Source organism: Lipophrys pholis (assembly GCF_963383615.2).
Source record: "Lipophrys pholis genome assembly, chromosome: 13".
NCBI lineage: Eukaryota > Metazoa > Chordata > Actinopteri > Blenniiformes > Blenniidae > Lipophrys > Lipophrys pholis.
The window spans coordinates 13,738,091-13,756,357 of record NC_137632.1 but is presented as its reverse complement, the minus strand read 5'-3'; the positions used below and the strand labels follow the sequence as shown (position 1 = coordinate 13,756,357).

General features: G+C 40.6%; 2 protein-coding genes across 3 annotated transcripts in view; both read left to right on the top strand.

Moving 5' to 3' along the window:
* Positions 1–1,931: 1,931 nt before the first annotated feature.
* On the top strand, positions 1,932–3,984 carry dap1b (death associated protein 1b). The gene is made up of 4 exons (XM_080477926.1): positions 1,932–2,089; positions 3,121–3,217; positions 3,315–3,381; positions 3,463–3,984. The coding sequence occupies exons 1-4, from the start codon at positions 2,005–2,007 to the stop codon at positions 3,577–3,579; spliced, it is 366 nt and encodes a 121-aa protein (XP_080334052.1). The 5' UTR covers positions 1,932–2,004; the 3' UTR covers positions 3,580–3,984.
* Positions 3,985–9,179: 5,195 nt separating this feature from the next.
* Positions 9,180–18,267, top strand: part of tanc1b (tetratricopeptide repeat, ankyrin repeat and coiled-coil containing 1b) — a 96,385-nt gene continuing 87,297 nt past the window's right edge. For both annotated transcript variants that reach the window (XM_080478319.1, XM_080478318.1), the window contains exon 1: positions 9,180–9,305. The gene's annotated coding sequence lies outside the window, so the exon portion shown is untranslated. The remainder of the gene's footprint in view (positions 9,306–18,267) is intronic.

Below are 18,267 nucleotides of genomic sequence, written 5' to 3'. Positions count from 1 at the left end.
TTTAAATCGTGGTGCCAGTCGACCTGACGGAGCTATTTCACTCCTTTAAACAGAGCTAATTGCAGATGCCCACAATTTGGACAATGTCAAGTCTTTTTTTCTGCTGGACCTCTTGGTATGGATGCGGTACCCCACATCCCTAGTGGCGAACACACAGTAGCTTTCAATGGATTCCACACAGGACACAAGACAGACATCCATAACTTTGCCGTATTAAGCCTGCCTGTCATATCTAATGTATGTAATTGGGTTTCTGTCATCCACCATACACTTCTGTTATGTTTTGTTGTTGTTGACCTGTTTCTTGTTGGAGAAATTGCAGTTATGTACCACATTATTTTTCTAATATTCCTTTTAAAGACTTCTGTGATGATTATGAGCTATAGAATCAATGCTGATCTATTTAAGGGAGACGAGAAAGTGAGGTGTCTAAAAACAAAATCTTGTCGATGTGCTAATGTGTCTTCTTTGACCTCAGACAATCGGAGGACGCTTCATAACCCACAGGAGCAATGTTCCAGTCTCTGGGATCTTTTCAGAATTTACTGAGGCCAGTCTTTCTTCCAGAAGAACTTCAAGGATGCGTCAGGTGTGTCCTCTCTGTCCTGAAATAGCAGACATACATAGGTGTGGCACCTCTTGGAAAAAGAACATTTTTGACTCTGTGACCCGGAATAAACACTGCCATCACTGTAAGAAGCATCCTGAAACTCCATTTTTTATGTCATGTCAATCTTCCAAGCTGACGGTGTTATTTGAAGCAGTGGTATGGTGACACAGTGTTTAGCACTGCTGCTGCACAGCAAGGAACCTGGGTCTGATCCCGCATGCAGTATACTGCAGTATTGGCTTTCTGGCAGGAGGTTTTATGTTCTCCTGGTGCCTGTGTGGGTTTTCTCCCACTACTTCGGCTTTTGGATTTTAAATAATTTATTGAGCTACTTACTATTTTGGTTGCTATGCTAAAACAAGAGGGAGAAGGTATTTCCCTCACCGTTGAAATGGCCGCAAAGATTCATGGAGGTCGCAAAGCCCCTTTGATTTGAAAGGGAATAACATATTTTTTATGTCTTGTCTGTCTTGTCTTTATGTGTGTCACAAAACTACTCCGTTTAAGCTTTTACATGGGAAGTTTATCATTTATTTTGAAATATTTTTTAAGAAATGCTATTTAAAATGGCCTGCAAGCTTTACAGTGGTAAAAATGTGGGTGCCCAAGAAAAAGGTTGGAAACCACTGATGTAAACTACTGCAGTGTGTAACAGCAAGAGCGTCAGCCATTGTGTTCCCTATTCTTCCAGCTGCTTCAGTGAGTGACTCTGAAACTTGTTTTGCAAAACTAAACTAAAATGCTGGTTTCAATACACATTCCAGTAACGTGCACACGGCTGCGTGATGGTGAAGTGTTTGGAATGCTTGCATGATAGTGAGATGGTTAAGAGTTTTCATTTCGGAGCATGGCACAATCTCCTGTGACGCATGGCTTTACAGTTCACAGACATGCACGTGAGATTGTGAGTCTGTCTGTCCACAGCATTAGTCTTTAAGATGGCATTAGTACTGTTTTGTCAAATCCAGCTGATTTTTAAATTCACATTATTTTTTTACAATGAGCAAAAATATCAGACCGTTATAGAGAACCGGATGCGAGTTCATTTACAAACACTGAACGTGAGTGTGTTTTTTTTTTTAAAAAGAAATGAGAAACTACATTTCCTTTGTGTGTGTGAGCAGCTTAGTTAAACATATGGCGATATAGGAAACAATTATTCTAAATATTATGATGTAAAATCCATAAATAACATGTTATGGTCGTTTGTCGGTGAGATCTCGCGCCCTGTTCTGGGCTCGGGGATTAAAAAAAGAAAATAAAAAAAAAGGGCGTGCACGCGGAAGCAGACTTCCTGCAGCTCCGCGTGGACGTCATCTGCGTCTGAGCATAAAAACAAACGGAGGGGGCGTCCCGCACACTCCGCTGCTTTTCACTCCGCAAACTTTTGCAAAATGGTGCAACAACAACAACAACAACTCCTCTCCAAATCGGGAGTGAAGGACTCTCCTCTCCTGAAAGCTGGCCACCCTCCAGCAGGTAAACCCACCGAGCTCGAGCTCGAGCTCAGGGTTTTTTTTACTCGTCGTGTTTTGTTGTTTTTCTCATTTCTTCACTGCTCGACCCAGATCGAGGGAGACACAAAGCGAGGCGCTGAATCAGCGGCAGGTTTTCCACCGGAATGAATCTTTTTTTTTTAATCGTGTGCAGCGTGTTGCATTAGTAGAATCTCGGATTTAGAGGCTGGAGTGGTGTTTTTTTGTGTGAAGTGCAGCGCCGAGCTTTTGTTTGCAAGAGGAGGAAGAGGAGGAGGAGGAGGAGGAGGAGGCCCGTCAGCCTCACGGTCCTGCACTAAGTCACATCGTGTTCTCACTGGCTTCACTTTTTAACACAGGCCGAGGGACGCGTGCTAAAAACCTCCTGCCCTGCAAAGATGCACAGTGGATCACTGATAATTCGTCACATTTCTTTTTCCCTTTTAATGATAAATCACCAAGCAGTCGCTTTAAATTGTTTAAACAATTTGCACTCAGACACTTGTGATCACTTTATGACGTATATCCTAACTTTGTATATATTGGAATTTATTCATTATATGTTTTCTTTTATGGCCTGTTTTAATTTCAATAGTCCTGTGATGTTTAAAACGACAGTGATTGTGAAAGCTGGGATTGTATTTAACCCCGATTTGACTGAGATTGCAGATTGCATGACATGCGGTCCATCAGTTTCTTTCAGGCACAAGACCCCCGTCATTCAGCAGACTTATGATGAGCATAAATCTATGTTTGCGTTCTGTAACTTAAATGCACGTTTGGTTTTCTCAGAATTTTTACAGGCACACAAATGATTTTTTTTTTTTAGGTGCCCAGAGTTGCAAACACACTCAAACAAATTGCTTTAGTTCATCAAACTTCAGTAACTGGCTTTTTTCTAGCATGTTTGCACGACCGCTGCATGTGAAACCATCACAAGGTTCTTTTCCTCTCAAATCGATGCACGTCTCGTGTGTTTATACGCAGATGGATTTCAGGCACCAGATTAACCCGTTTTCCTCTCTGGGTCAACAGTAAAAGCCGGAGGTAAGCGTGTCGCCAAGAAATGCCTGGATGAAGGCGGCGCCCACGGGACTGCAGAGAAGGACGGCAGGAGGTCCGATAAGTTGAGGTATGCCCGACATGTTGTGTGGTTTTAATAGGCCGAATCGAAACATCCAGCGTTTTCAAAACGTCTTAACCTGAGACTCTTGTCACAATCTGCGCAGCCGGTCTGTTGCTACTTCCAACAGGATGCAACAAGTCGGCCTGCTCCTCGCGGGAACGCTCGATAAGGTAAACTTCTAAAAGGTTTATTGCCGCTCGGGCCGCCTGCCCCATTAGAGTGATCAAACTCCACCGCTTGGTGTTTTCCAGCTGAGCCACGACTTCCCGGAAACGCCGGTGAGCGTGAGGCACAGCAAGGTGCGCCCCGCCGTGGAGAAGCCCCACTCCCCCCGGACCTTTTTCATCCAGCAGCCGAGGAAGTTTTGAACGTGTTTTTAAAGAAGGGAAGAGAAAAAGAGATGGCCCCAGAGGGAACCATGTTAAGTCAACTGTGAAACACCAGCATGAAGTGTGAGACACACCGGGGAGGGAGGGGGGGGGGGGGGGGGGTCTGTGAAGTGTTGATGGAAAGAAAACGAGCTTCTTTTTTTTTTTAAACTGTGCTTCTTTGTCAGAATACTATAAACCAGCATTATTCTATGTTTTGCTAGCTGTATTTACCAGCAAATTGGAAAAAAAAAAAAAATAGATGGCATTTTGGTCTAAGTATGTTTTGAGGTGAAGGGTTTAGGGATGTGAATAGGGTTTATAAGATGGATTTATAAGTTTGAATATCACATTGGATTGCTTGGCACTTAAAATAGATTTATTAAAAAAAGAAATTGCATGACATCACTGGCTCCCGTGTTTTGTTTTGTTTTTCCCTGCAGGTCGTTTTCTAACAATTTAGTATGACCACTAGGTGGCGGCAAATAGCCATTTATGAACTGAGCGTCCAAATGAAGGCGGGTTGTATAGTACCATTAGACAATTCAAATTATACTGTAGCAATTAAGATTAAAATAATATATTCCCGGGCATTTTTAGAATCAGATTTTTATTGCAAGTTTAAAGAAATATGCATTTGTCACCGTTTGACAGCATATACTCATAGTTGAGTTATGTGGGAAAACAGTTTTAGGACTTCCAGAAGAGGCTCGCTGGGTCTTGTCGGTATGACCTAAAGACCTTTCTGAAAATTACTTGAGGACAAATTACTCCTACATACCAGAGGAAAGGTAAAACAGAAGAGTTGCTAGCTTGACTATAATTTGTACATGTGCTTTTTAATCGCTTGCGTTTGGTTTGTATGGAAAAAAAAAAAAACATCTTCAATATGTCAAAAAGCATTTTGTCTTTTTCTTGGGTTTTTCACAGCATTAAAACAAATTTTCGATAATCAATGTGAGGGCACACTCAAAATATGAGATACTATATTGGATAACTCGCATAAATGCTTGTCTGAACCTTTTTCAAAGGAGTTCACAAAATCATTTTCTTTAAGTGGCTCTGAAGAGGTTTTCACAATGTGAAAGTGATTGCCTGCAAACTGTGCTATGAACATGGCTGGAGTGCTAATCAGCTCTGAGGAAGAGTTATTTTAAAGCAGTTCAATGGTTTTGTTGTTTAATCATACATGTATGGATTCAGGCCAGGAGAGAATTGTACACAAGGTGGAAACAAGAAAGTAAGGATAAGTTATAAAGAGTTTCCTTTGCTGTGGACATCGCAGACTTCACTTTACACTACTGTGTACAAGATCTACCCCCCCCCCCCCCCCTCCCCCCCTAAAAATAGAGTTAAAATTTTATTGATAACACTCTTATGTACACAGCTGCACAGTAACCTTCACTTATTGGTGGTGTATTGTAATATTTTTCACAAAACTACAACTTTATTTGCAGAGCACTTTCAAATAAACAAACGTACAGTTATAATGGGATAAAACTCCCATCACCTCAAAGCAAATCTGTCAAACAGATCGTCTGGAGCTTTTTGAAGAAAGGTACGACATCTTCCAGCCTTTTCTCCCCGAGTGTTCCCGGTGGAAACGGTAGGGGCACCTTTTGGTTTTCAGCTTTGACTTTTAGACCGTCTGAAAAGTCCAAGTACAACATGAACCTAAAATATTGCAAAAAAAACCCATCTTCTGCTGATTAGCCTCCTTTCTCCTCTGCGTCATTTAAAAAGATCACTTCTGTATAATTTCATCGAAAGCACATGATCATTTGAGCCAACGTCGTATCCTGTTAATTGATGTAGTGGGAAAGTTTAACACCTTATTTGAGTTCTTGCCTCTTTTCACGGGGCAGATTGATTTTTTTCTGCCAAACCACACCAATGTTGCTTTACTCAACTTTTCTTAACATACAATTAAAGGAATATTTTCCATTCAAGATGAATGATTCCTCGTAGTTTCCTCTGTATTCTCAAGATCACTTCTCTATATACGGCATTTATGAGCTCAATGGTTTAATTTATAGGTTTTAGAAGCAACTTTTCTCCGAGGCCCGGATGTTGTTTCTGACAAGTCACAAGAACTAAACAATCCGACTCTGTACATTTGGCCGTTTCGCCCAAAGTGTGAACACAAGGGAGCTCCAAACAGGTCGGGCTCAAACAACTTTGTTTGCCTTCATTTGTGTGTGCTCTCTCTCTCTCTCTATTTATTCATCTTTGTTTACCAAAGAAAAGTCCACAATGTTGGGCCCGTTTGAAGGCAACGTGCTGACCCCGAAGATCCTCTGCGACGCTCGTGCTGTTTCGGTACCATCTGTGGGTGAAGTTAAGAGACCCCTTTAACTCTGTCTGTGGAGCAGAAGCAGTTGGTGGTCCTCTGACTTGCGGCTTCATCTCCCTGCCAGTGTCTGCCCATTCCTGGCGGTCTCGAGGAGCCTCGAGGAGCCTCGCCGACCCCGCGGTACCCACCACACTCGCTGAGGAAAGCGCCACACAATCACTGCGCCGCGCTGCCTTACACGGAGGCGTGGGACGGCACAGAAAATCTGACATGTATGAAATCCTAAGGTGTACTCTGATCCTCCCCACCACAGCAGAAAGAATGTAGATGCACTGTGCCAGGAGGAAAGACGGTCTCTGTGTGCGTCTTTGCTCATGCGAGCTGCATGAAATCTCGTCGCCTTGTGAGGTCGCCAGAGACTAACATGTACTTCTGGCTGTTCCAGTGACCACATAGAGGAAAAAAAAAAAAAAAGCCTATGCAGAGTTCTGAGGAAATTAAGTGACTGCAGCAATTATTTTGGAGCCCAAGCTTTGGATTATTGTTTTCATTCCAACAGCTGCTGAGGAACGTCCTCCTCTCACGGGCCACGAGTGCAAACTCAAACCAATCAGGCCTCATTTACATAAAAAGCTTTGACTTGTGTTTTAACCTCTTCTACACTAGTGTACAATCAACGGGGAGGTAATTACACAGTGTACTTGCTAAGTTTGCTGACAGTGAGACAGCTGGTAGTTTAAGCTTGCTTGTCAATAGACTGTTTGAACTGTGCACTTACGTGTATGTTTATCAGACAATGGTGAAAAAAATACTAAACATGTTCAGCATCTTAATTTACAGTAATGCACGACTACTTTAGAATTGTAGAAGTGAACTCATATGTGTATAAGGCTCCAGTTTAAGGGATAAAACCTGAGTCTCACATGTTATTTCACTAAGTTCAGGGGAATTTGAAAAGTTAATGTGGGTATGTAATGTAAAGTGCAAGTAGAATTGATCAAGTTTTGATGATCTGCAAATATCTTCGGTGCAGTGCAGGAGGATTTTATGACACTAGCTAAATAATATGCATAATTCATTTAAAACAAAGGTGAGGTAGACTTTTAAAAGATAGATCATATAAATCATTCATTAAGTCAATCATATGTACCAGTTTTTTTGGTTGATTTTGTTCCAAAACATTTTTCAATACGAAGATACATCACTGTTTGAGGAGCTGGAATTAAAAATAAAAAATAAAAATTCTGCTTTTAGCACCATTATACATATGGCTTTAGTGGTCAACTGCTTTGCTCTCTTACTTTTATTTGTTTCGTGTGTTTTTATTTATTTTCATTTGGAATGATTAAATTTGTGCCCACATGTCAAGACCCACCCCCAAACTGCTCCCATTGGTGTGACAGCGCCTTGCAGGGCGGCAGCCTCCAACGGTGTGTGAATGTGTGAGTGAATGGGTGAATGTGATGAACGATGAAAAGCGCTGAAAAAAGCGTTATATAATGACGTCCATTCACCATGTCTGAAACAAACTTTTCATTTCAATTCAATTCAATTCAATTAATTTCAATTCAACTCACCCGGTCTCTTTGCCTTCACCTCAGAAATGACTATGTCGGCTCTTTGTGAGGAAGAGGTCATTTTTTATATAATTATGTGGCTTCAAACCTTTTTTAGATGAAAATTATATTCAACCTCGAGTCCGTGTGTATGAAAAGAACAGAAATGTGTTCCTACAGCAAAAAAAAAAACCATTTCAAACTATCATTTTGCAAACAATGATTTCAGTATTAATAATATTCTATATAGCTTTGACTGCAACAGACAGTTAATCTTCACTTTGAAGTGACTCAGTTTTTTTTGGAAGAACTGTGTTGTGTGATATTAATTAAGATAAAAAGCTCGTGACAGATTTAATTTATTATGACAAGACTTAATCATGTTTAATTCATGATCAGTTGAATGCGAGAGGAATTTCTCTTGACTGTATTTGTGTAACTTAATTAAGAGAAGCCTCTTAATGTTTATGAGCACACTAACAATGGTAGACAGAAGAGAATTTCAGAAGACGTGAACACATATGCATACTAATCATTACGATATGTGCTATTTTTGTAATATTTATCATTAAAGCATAAAAGCCAAACATGTTTTATTCCCTGTTAGTGCATCTGACATTTATCTTAGGAACATGAAAATTTAAAAAAAACAAAATGTGCAGGAACATCAGCACTGTGCACATAAAACTGCCTTGAATGAAACAAATATTCTTTAACAATTAAAATATTCATATACACATTATAGTGAGTGAGTAAATCTTAATATATTTCCTAACATCATACTTTTATGAAATATTTTCACAGTATTCCATATAATTCTTGTTATTTTTATCTATTTATCAATTGTATCTATCTATCTATCTATCTATCTATCTATCTATCTATCTATCTATCTATCTATCTATCTATCTATCTATCTATCTATCTATCTATCTATCTATCTATCTATCTGTCTATCTATCATGAAGTTCTTTTACATTATGTTACTTTATGTTTTGTTTTGTTTGTTTTTACAGCAGATATGGACTCCTGACGGCCTCTGGGCCACATGCAGACCCCATCCCAACACTTTGTGGCCCCATGAGCCAATGATTGTTCATTTAAACGTGTAAATTATCCCAACTTCTTGTCACCGTGGTAGAAATGTCAAAACACGTGAACGTTGATTAAAATTGGAGACATGCGACGTGTCCTTTTCATTATACAGGCTGCCCTCATTCACATAAGGTCCTTGCGGCAGATGTAGTCAGTCACAATGTAGTCCTCCATTCTGGACACTAGTCCATCACAAGACAACAACAAGGGACAGACACTCTATGAGTCAACATAGAACAGCCCAACCAGGATTCCAACCAGTGCTTGAAGTGAGAGCGCTCAACACCACAACTGAAGCTTCAATGGGAGGGAAGATGGAAATATTGATCAAATTAATCTGATCACACTGACATCATTGTTACAGGATCTTTCCACCGCAGTGTAGTTATTAGTGTTTATAACGCAGTGCAGTCTTAGATGATGGATTATTTGTTTTTGTTTTTTGTTATTTGTTTGACTAATGCATTTAGTATCTTAATTACTTTGCTCCTCTCCTCTGATTTCTTCTGTGCAGCTTGCATGTCCATGAGGCATGCACAGGGACTGGGGAGAGGAGGAGGAGGAGGGTGAGTCTGTTCCCTGCAGATGACCTCATGCAGGAGGAGGAGGAGGGAGAGGAGGAAGAGGAGGAGGGGGAGGAAGAGGAGGAGGAGCCCACACGCAGCCTGCCGTACCTTGGCGGTGGATTAATGTGGACTGAGTCCTTGTGGAGTTAAGAGTAAAAGACTGGAGGAACTTTTCTATTGAGATTGCGCCACTTTTACACCCATGACATTTATCAGGTAAGACTTTGAGCGTGTTTCTGGTGGTTTCCATAGAGGAGAACTCGGTTCTGCGACCCGCTGAGGAGTTTTAGTGGGAGTTTGTTGGGAGGGATGTCGGGACATGTCCATTACGCAGCTCCCAGGTCCAACCACCGGGACTGACAGCTCCAGGAAAGACCACTTTCTCACTCTTATTGTGTTTCGGGTCGAACTTGAGCTGAGTTACATCAAACTTTCCCCTCAGGAACGATCACGCTTGTCTGCTTTAATGGAAACCGACGCGCCGTTACATTTTTCCCAGCCCGCTTCATTCATACCTGAACACTTTTTAGATAATTATCCTACTTTTTAAACCATATCCGTCCTTTTTTTTAAATGAGTATATAAATATCTAAGTGCAGAGATAAAAATGTTAGATGATGGAACTGTGGAGTCTTACGGTTTTTGTTTTGTTTTACATAACTTATCAAATATTGACATTCATTTTTGACTTGTTTCAACACACCTTCAAAAAACACCTAACGTGTATGCTGTTTCAATTTAAATGGCTATTTTTTGGAGAAAATTACTGAGTCACCGACGAATAAATTGTTTGAAGTGTTTGGTTGCACCATTCCACACTTTCGAGGTACATTCGAGATTTAACGTCTGTTAAATTCATGTTCATATAATATCGCATGGAAACAACACAAAGTGGATATTTCAATAATTCTGAAAGAGGAGTTCTAACAAAACAAGGTTTTTTGAGGTTGTTTAGTGCTCGTCTTGCCAACGTACATCTCTGAAAGAAAGTAACGTAAACCAAAACCAATCAACTTTATCGACCACAGGTGTTTTTATTTTAGTTTATGTTGACCGTGATGCTCAGTTGTATTGTGTGTGTGTGTGTGTGTGTTTGTGTGTGTGTGTGTGTGTGTGTGTGTGTGTGTGTGTGTGTGTGTTTGTGTGTGTGTGTGTGTGTGTGTGACAATAGTTTAGCCAGAAAAGGCCGAAAATAACAATTTTTGATTAATTTATTCATATGCATGATATTGATATAACTTCCTTGCATGAAATAGGAAATCTACCATTTCTACCAATAACAAACCAGATGTTTATTAGTCCAACACCTACCAAAATGAAAGTTAAAGAAACTGAGTTGATATGTTAAAGTAATACACACAATTAGGTATGATAAGCAATATGTAAATAAATGATTGTCTGATCAGCAGGTGTGATAAGTCATCAACAGCAGCTGAGAAAGGTTTTCTGTGATCATATTGTATTTTCACAAAGCCTTCAGTACTTATTACTATGTGTCGTAACTCTTTATTTAGATTTTCTGCTTATCGGGGGCACTTTTTTTTTTTTTAGCAATAAAGTTAAACTGTGTGGTCTTGTTTGATGCTGATGCTCAGCCTGTAGTTTGTGATTTGACATGGTGGTTTATAATCAGGGTCCAACCCTGATATGGCGGCAGGCTCAAAGTTAAAAGACTGTAATCTGGTCCACCCACATAAACTGAGTCATTGAGGTTCGACCGACCACTTGCTGCATGGGACTTCTGCTGCTTTCGGCATATTTGCCGAGGAGGATCCCCCTTTGTAACTCAGCCAGGGGCTGTGAAATTCAAAGCTCTGTTTTCACCTTCTGCTTGTAAATGTCAGAATGAGACTTTGATCTTCAGTTGGCACACTGAGTTATCAATTCAGCATGTCGTCAGATCAGTGATCAGTGAAGTTTTCATAACCCCGTGACCTCCCGAAGCTCTACCGTGCCAGAGCCTGCCACAAAATGTACCATTTCAACTCAAGATACAGTGCTGTGCCTTTCCATGTCCAACTCAACAGGTGGAACATGCTTTGCTGCTCACAGTCATCCCACCGGCCAGTTAACAGGGATATACACGTGTATTAACTTTCACATATAATTTCAGGCAATTTTACGCCTATTATGGAGCCATTAGAGTAGATTTGCAATGCTCTGTGCCAAAACTGGAGCCCCTCACGATTGTCTGTAGAAAGACGTTTGAATTTCAGAGCAGTCATGTCGCTGAAAGTGCCACCAGAGTCTGCTTCCCACCCTATGAAGAGGCCGGTTCCCATGGTCTGCGGCCAGTTGGCCAAGAACAGATGCTGGCATCAGAGTTGCATTGTTATGACTGAGGAGGGGAAGCTTGTGGAGCCAGTGACCTGACAGACAGTGCATACTGCGTTGATGCTCATAATGGGGAGGATGATTTTGTCTCATTAAATGGGATTAGCATGCAGTCTCAATTGGAAGGCCAGATTTGAAGCAGCTAGTCGGGTTCAGGACCCCCACAGTGGGCATACTGCTTAACCATGGATGTCTGTGAATGAGTCCTGAAAGTGGTGGTGTACTTGAAGTGAAATTACGTCTTACTGCGCAGAATCATAGCCATGAGTCTGGCCATGTGGCAGTAGTAGCGCATTTTCTTTACATCAACTCTTTTATGTAAAACAAAACATCATTTCCATGTTGGTTTAGTTCGATGAAGCACATGGCAGGTGTCTCTCAAACTCCTGGACCGCTCCCGGTTGGATTTTTGGTGTGGTCCTGCCAAGACCGCTATCTGTTTGCTGATCATGGAAGTAAGCAATCTCCTTCGCAGTCTATATCTCGGGGATTTGCATAATATGTATTGTAAGTGGGATTTATGTAACACTGCCAAGACACTTTTACACCTCAGAGGCATTAAGGTGGTTTCAGGACATGTTGTGAAATAACCGCATAATAACAGGAGCCGTTACCCCCCTGAGCCTCTGGAACTTGAACAAAGCAGGTTTGTTATGCGTTGTGTTTGTGTTTCATGCCATGCTGCGAGGGACAGAATCTGCTGCAAAGGGGTGGCTAAAGTGGTCTTAAAACTCTGCAAAAAGTAACGTGTCATGAAGTCCATAACTTCTGAAGTAACTGTATATTCACAGTCAGGAAGATAATTCACGTTGGTTTCTCAGCTTTGTGGTGAAGGATCGTACACAAGCCCTCGGGCAATGAAAGTTGGATTGTGTAATTGCATAAGCTCCAGTTTCTTAATGTGTAATGATAGCGCACATATCAGACTACATGCCTTCCCTCTTAATTGCTCTATTTGCCTCCAGGTTATATCTGAAAACATCACACAATGACAGCCAGGTGCTTTCAGTTATTTCTTTCTTTCTTCTTTTTTTTTTTCAGATCAATGAGTTTGCACTAAATTATATGCAGATGATTAATTTATAGTGGTGGAACTGCAGTGTTGTCTGCAGGAGGAGTTGAAAGTGCAGGTGATCAAGCATGTACAGTACACATGTATCCATCGTTTGTGCGTATGTTTCCCCAAGCTCCCCACGTGCGTATCTCAATCATGTGCTTCATCGTAACAGCTGTTACTCATTTACATTTTTGTCAAGCCTTTTTGAAACCCTCAGCGACAGACCCTGAAAAGAGACAGAGCGGTGCAGTGTCAGATTTGCATCAAACTATAAAAAGCAGCGTGTGTTGCATTGGTATCTGCAAAGAGGAGGAATAAGTACTCAGATTGTATACTATTGATTTGTTTGGCTGCTCGTTTGATAAGACTGTAACTGTCAACCTTATCTCCATTGCAGGTGTGCAAACTGTCCCTACTGTGAGGGTGGGTTCAAAATAGATGTGGGTGATTGTTTAGGTTTGTAGAAAACCCCCACAAAAACTCTCGTAACGTTTCTTGGGCCAAAATTTTCCATTGATATTCATTGCTCTGAACATTTGGGTGTAATAAAAATGATTGCTGGTACATGAAAAATTGTAACATCAAGATGCTCGCCTTGTGCAATATTTTCTTTTTTTTTAGTTGCATACTAATACATTGCTTCCAGCCATCTCAGCGGACTATAGGAGAAGGCAGGGTACACTTTGGACAGCTTAAGGCCCTGTTTACATGATGAGATTGACCACAAACAGTATTTTCTATGCGTTTTAAGTAAAGTTTCAGACAGTAAGATTTTGAAAATGATTGTAGCTTTAATGCAAGGCTACTATTTGGTGCTGTGGTTTTTTGTAGTACAACCAACTAGGCATGGAGGGAACAGCACAATGTGAATATTCAAGCTTCTTTAAACTGTCTTCCTTCATTATATTGTCCCACTAAGTATCCAGTGTTTGTTAAACATGTCTCTCCACATGTGACTGAGATGATTGTGTAGTAAATGTACACTTTGTTGGAGAGTGCTGTTATTCAAAGGACTCGGAAGCAAAGAGCTGTAAAACGAGTTCTCCAGTACTATTGTCAATATACTAACGCATGCACAGAAGAACTATTGACTGTTATTGTGTGTACGTGCAGTACTGAGTGTTTCAGTTAGTTTATTTTTTCTCTGTTTACGTGGGCCTTTTTTACTTAAATGTTGCAATGAAAACTGGACTTAATACCTTGTTGTGGTTTTACTAAGCTGTTCTAAAGTAAGATGGTTTACACAGACAATTGAAATAAACATGAAGATGCCCAGCCTGTCTTAGGATTTGCTTTTTTTATTGTAATATGTAGGAAATGGAGAAACAAATCTTGTTTGAAATTAGTGAATTGTTCGATTTGATGTTTTTCAAAACCTGATTTGTCAAATCTTCTAACTTTAACACGTTGTCGCCATGATGCTTGGAATAACGATTAGCATCTGGTCTCATAAGAATCCTGTGTCGGTATGATTGTTTGTGTTTGCTTGCTTGTTGCGCTCCTCTTTATGGAGTTTGAATACAAATGACTTTGTTCGGTTTGCTTTGCTTTTGCATCAGTTGCTGTCATAGTTCTCTTCTCCTCAGCTAAAATAATCGCCTGAAATTTAGGTTTGTTCAAAGTTAGTGCTTTCCATTCTTCCATATTGTTGTGTGTTGATGTGGCCCTCTGACCCATAAACCTTGAAATGAGTAAGCAGCTCTCCAGGTGTTGCAGAAACTTCCTGTGAACTTTAAATGCTGCTGGTTAATGTTTCATCTTTATTCAAATACCAGCCTTCCTGGGAGGTAAATGTCAAACTGAGTGCAAGTAGCAAGAGTCCAGCCCTATTTATCTTTACCCTAGATGTTCATTAATACTTGATTGCTGCAGCAAATCAGTAATTGTGTGATAAAGTTTAATCATCAGCGATAACCATGCTTGATGACCGCAACTGTGACGAGATGATTGATGTGACTTGGCGTGAAGTTGAGGCTGCTGCTGTAAGTTGGTGTGTGTGAATGAAAAGATTTTTTTGCCAATCTGTCCAAAATCGGAAAGGTTGCATGTGGGCAGGGAAAATCAAGTCCACATGTCAGCTTATCACGCTGTTCATGTTAAAGCGTGACCTATTTATCTGAGTCAGAGTCGGTTATAAATAAGCCCATTTGTTGTCTTTTTTTTTCTTCTCAACATTGTAGATCCAGGTGTGGACAGCCTCTTGAGCCCGGGGTCTGATTGTAAACTTAGAGCACTTCCAAACATGCCTTGACACTTCTAGAGCAACACTGCTGGGATGAAATGATCCTGGTTCACTTTCTGCTACTGCTGAAACAGCTTTTTACTGGATGGCTTCGGGCTATAATGATGAACAAACATCCCAGTTCTTTAGTGACGGTGACGTCACTGAAGTAGGCATAACAACTGTGATAGAAAGTCTGTACCAATAAATTGTATATTTTAAACTTTATTTGAATTTACATTGTTTCCCGTGGGCTCACCACTCGCAGGAAAGGTTCTTAATCAGTGCAATGTGATCTGGGTGACCGTGCTCAGACTGCCACCCCCGCGACTTGGAAACGGATAAGCGGGAGAAAATGGATGGGTGGATGGAATTTACATTGTACGATACGGAGCACGGCCAACCGGTTGACCAATATAGTGTGAAATGGGAAGTTGCAAATTCTGGCCCAACGGGAACATTTCTGAAAAAATGCAGTATGAGGAAACTAATACTAACCTGACAACAAACATGGCAGGCTAGTCCATGCACTATCATTATGCACTTTGAAATATCTGTCCCGATACCGAGAGTTCGAAGACACCAAAAACACTTGTGAAAGAAATTGTAGGAGCCTCAGACTGTGCTGAACACTCGAACTGAATGGTTCATTCATCAGCTGTATTTGAAAGAAATGTGCCCTCAGAGGGCAAATCGATTTCTCTGGAATTACTTTTCTTTCTACATTTTGTTCCCAAGACTCACCGATAGTGACCTTGACAAGTTTAAGACTCACTAAAGTCTGCAGGCTGTGTTCCTGGTTGTCTTTTGATTGTCTCACGCCATTCTAAACGGGGGCTCAGACGAGTTATTCCTTTTAATTTTGCACTAAACCATGTGGCTCATCTTCTTCAATAAGAAACTAGCTTGCATTGCCTGGAGCAAGAACTTTGAATTTTCCCCCGCCTTTGATGAAACAAAAGGATTTCCACCAGCTTAAAATGAATCAACACAGAGGCATATCATGAGAGAGCTCCAGTCTGTTTTCTCATCATTTACAACACTTCTGGGTTTATGAATAACACCACAGGTTCCACTGAATCAACCACAGTTATACTGTTTTGTACCCATAATCCAACGCTGACAATTAGGTTCTCACATCACACGGGGTAGGTAAATAGACTTTTTAAAGAGGAGCGACATGACTTTGCACGAAAATATAATGGTTGTTTTATGTGCCTACTGTAGGTACTCTTAAATGACTTGACACAATTTTAGAAGAGCTTTTCCAATAGATGAATTCTTTCAAGTGATTTCTTATAAGTTTTCTAGCTTCTGTAGTAGTTTTTTTTTTTTGACTGGTGCATTTACATCTTCATATTCTATTCAATGAAAATTGAAAATGTGCTTCTTGAAGAACAGCACAGCTTCATTGTCACTTCAGTGAAGTGTCTTTTACAGTTTTAATAGTTAAATTGATCATCTTTAATGAGAAATGCTTCTGACGATTGAAAGATTTGCTACAAAACCCACATCCAACCACTGGCTTGTGCTACATTTTTCAACACTGGTTTCAGAAGTATTATAAGTTAATTTTCTCATTAGATTTACATACTTTTGCAAAAGAGCATTACTTTGTCTACCTTGTAGATTGAAAGCTGGTTTTGGTAAATTAGGTATTTATTACTCAGTAAACTATGTGTGAGACAAATCGGAGCAAAGAAAACTATTAAGAGAAAATCCAGTGGACAGTATAGTGCCTGTGTGTTTGATCTGCTTCTAACTTTAGGTTTTCCCTTCTTTGGTCATTGCAGTGTGAAGGTCAGCTCCTCAAAGGCTGGAAAGCAGGAAATACTTGAGTCAAACCGGTAGACAAGTTACATAAAAATATCTGTCCTTATGCTGTTTCCCTCCCATTCATATAAGTGTGAATAACAGCCTTTTGTTTACTGCGGCTGGCACTCAGACTGTACTGTCCACTATACCTACGCCCCACACTTCCTTCTTCAAAGGTTTGTTCCTAGCTTGCCATTGTTTATGGAGTACTTGAAATTGCAGGCGAGGCTTGGCCTGTTTCCTGCACTCGGTGAATGGACAACAAAAGAAGAGATAATTATGGAGCACACGTGAAAATGTTGGTATCACCGGTTCTTTTCTGTGGAGTGTTTAATAAACCAGCTTGAAGGTCAACTCATGGTGAGAATTTCCATGTTGCCATGACATCCATGCTGAAATGTGAGAGTGATCGTGTAGAATCGGTGGATGCAGAGAGCTGGCGGAGCATTTAAACGGGAAAGAGATGGAAGCATGGGGTGGAAAATAGCTTTTTATTTGTTGCAGGAGTGGTAAAGCCGATCTGAGCTTAAACTTGCCCCCCGTCATATCTGCTACCTAATAGAGGACAAAGCAGGCCCGAACCTGCAAACCTCCAATACATTTGAAATGCTTCCCCACTAGAGGCAATTGTGACAAACAATCCTATTTCACTCTATATACAGCTGTGTTCTCATATGACTGTCGAGCTAGATGGTCCCATTACCCACATGTCACATCGGCATTGTGCAGGTGGGGATTTTTTCTTCTCCTCGACGGGTATAGATTTGAACTCTATCACATCAGGCATGACCTGGAAAACAAACAAGTTGATAACCTGAGGCACGTTTTAACCACCCTGAGCTCCAATTTCTTCTTTCTGAAAGAAACTGAATTTGAACCACAGATGGAAGTCCTTTTCTTTGTTAACCCACAGTATTTTCAAGACTACGCACATGAAGATTTAAGTGTGACTAGTCTGCTTGAAAATGGCAGCAGTGGGGAAGCGTTATTATACATTTGGTGGCTATCCCTTCAGTTTACTGAGCTATTTTGATTAGATGAACCCCTCAGACGAGGAAGCGATTGCTCACTTCCAATGCACAAAGAGGTACTACTTTGAGCATAATACTCCAAACTTTCTCTGCGCAAATGTGAATATCGAGAGTCTGTTTTGTGTGTCTTGTCAGCATGTGTCTTCAAATAACCATGAGCCTTTGTGGGACTTTCACTGCTCTGTTGTAATATTGAGAGGCCCCTTCTGAGGGGTAATGCTAATACCCAAACACAGCTTAAATGCTTTGGGATAGACCCGGCCGTGGGGTCTTCAGGAATCTTCATTCCCAACATTCTACATACCATGCAGACCCCAAATCTTCTCTGAGGAGACTTTCTTACAAAGGTCACCGTATATCCCCTCATCAGCACATAATGTCCTCATGAATCTTCTAGAGGTATGTTCATGAACGCAGAAAGCGTATTAAATAAAAGTCTGACTGACGGGGCCCATCTCAGACACACTGCGAAAGTCTTAGCAGTTGCATCTTTTCAGTTTTCCACATATTTTTGTTGTAGTTTCTTGCGACATTATGTGACTGCAAGTTATAGAAGACAGTAATCAAAGTGGTCAGACTGTAGCCTGGTAAAGACACTTTTTGTTTGCAACCAAGTATTTGGTTGGCTTTTTTATGAAGTTTATGAAGTTGTTTCAAAAACCTTAATCGTCATTTTATTTGAAGCATTTTTACAATTTCTTATTCTTTTAGCAGAAAAGC

What these genes read in the sequence shown, in the direction of transcription:
- dap1b (XM_080477926.1), top strand. Translation starts at nt 2,005, where the DNA reads ATGGTGCAACAACAACAACAACAACTCCTCTCCAAATCGGGAGTGAAG. An exon ending in AGGAGGTCCGATAAGTTGAG is followed by an intron (nt 3,218 to 3,314) that starts GTATGCCCGACA and finishes CAATCTGCGCAG; the next exon opens with CCGGTCTGTTGCTACTTCCA. An exon ending in TCGCGGGAACGCTCGATAAG is followed by an intron (nt 3,382 to 3,462) that starts GTAAACTTCTAA and finishes GGTGTTTTCCAG; the next exon opens with CTGAGCCACGACTTCCCGGA.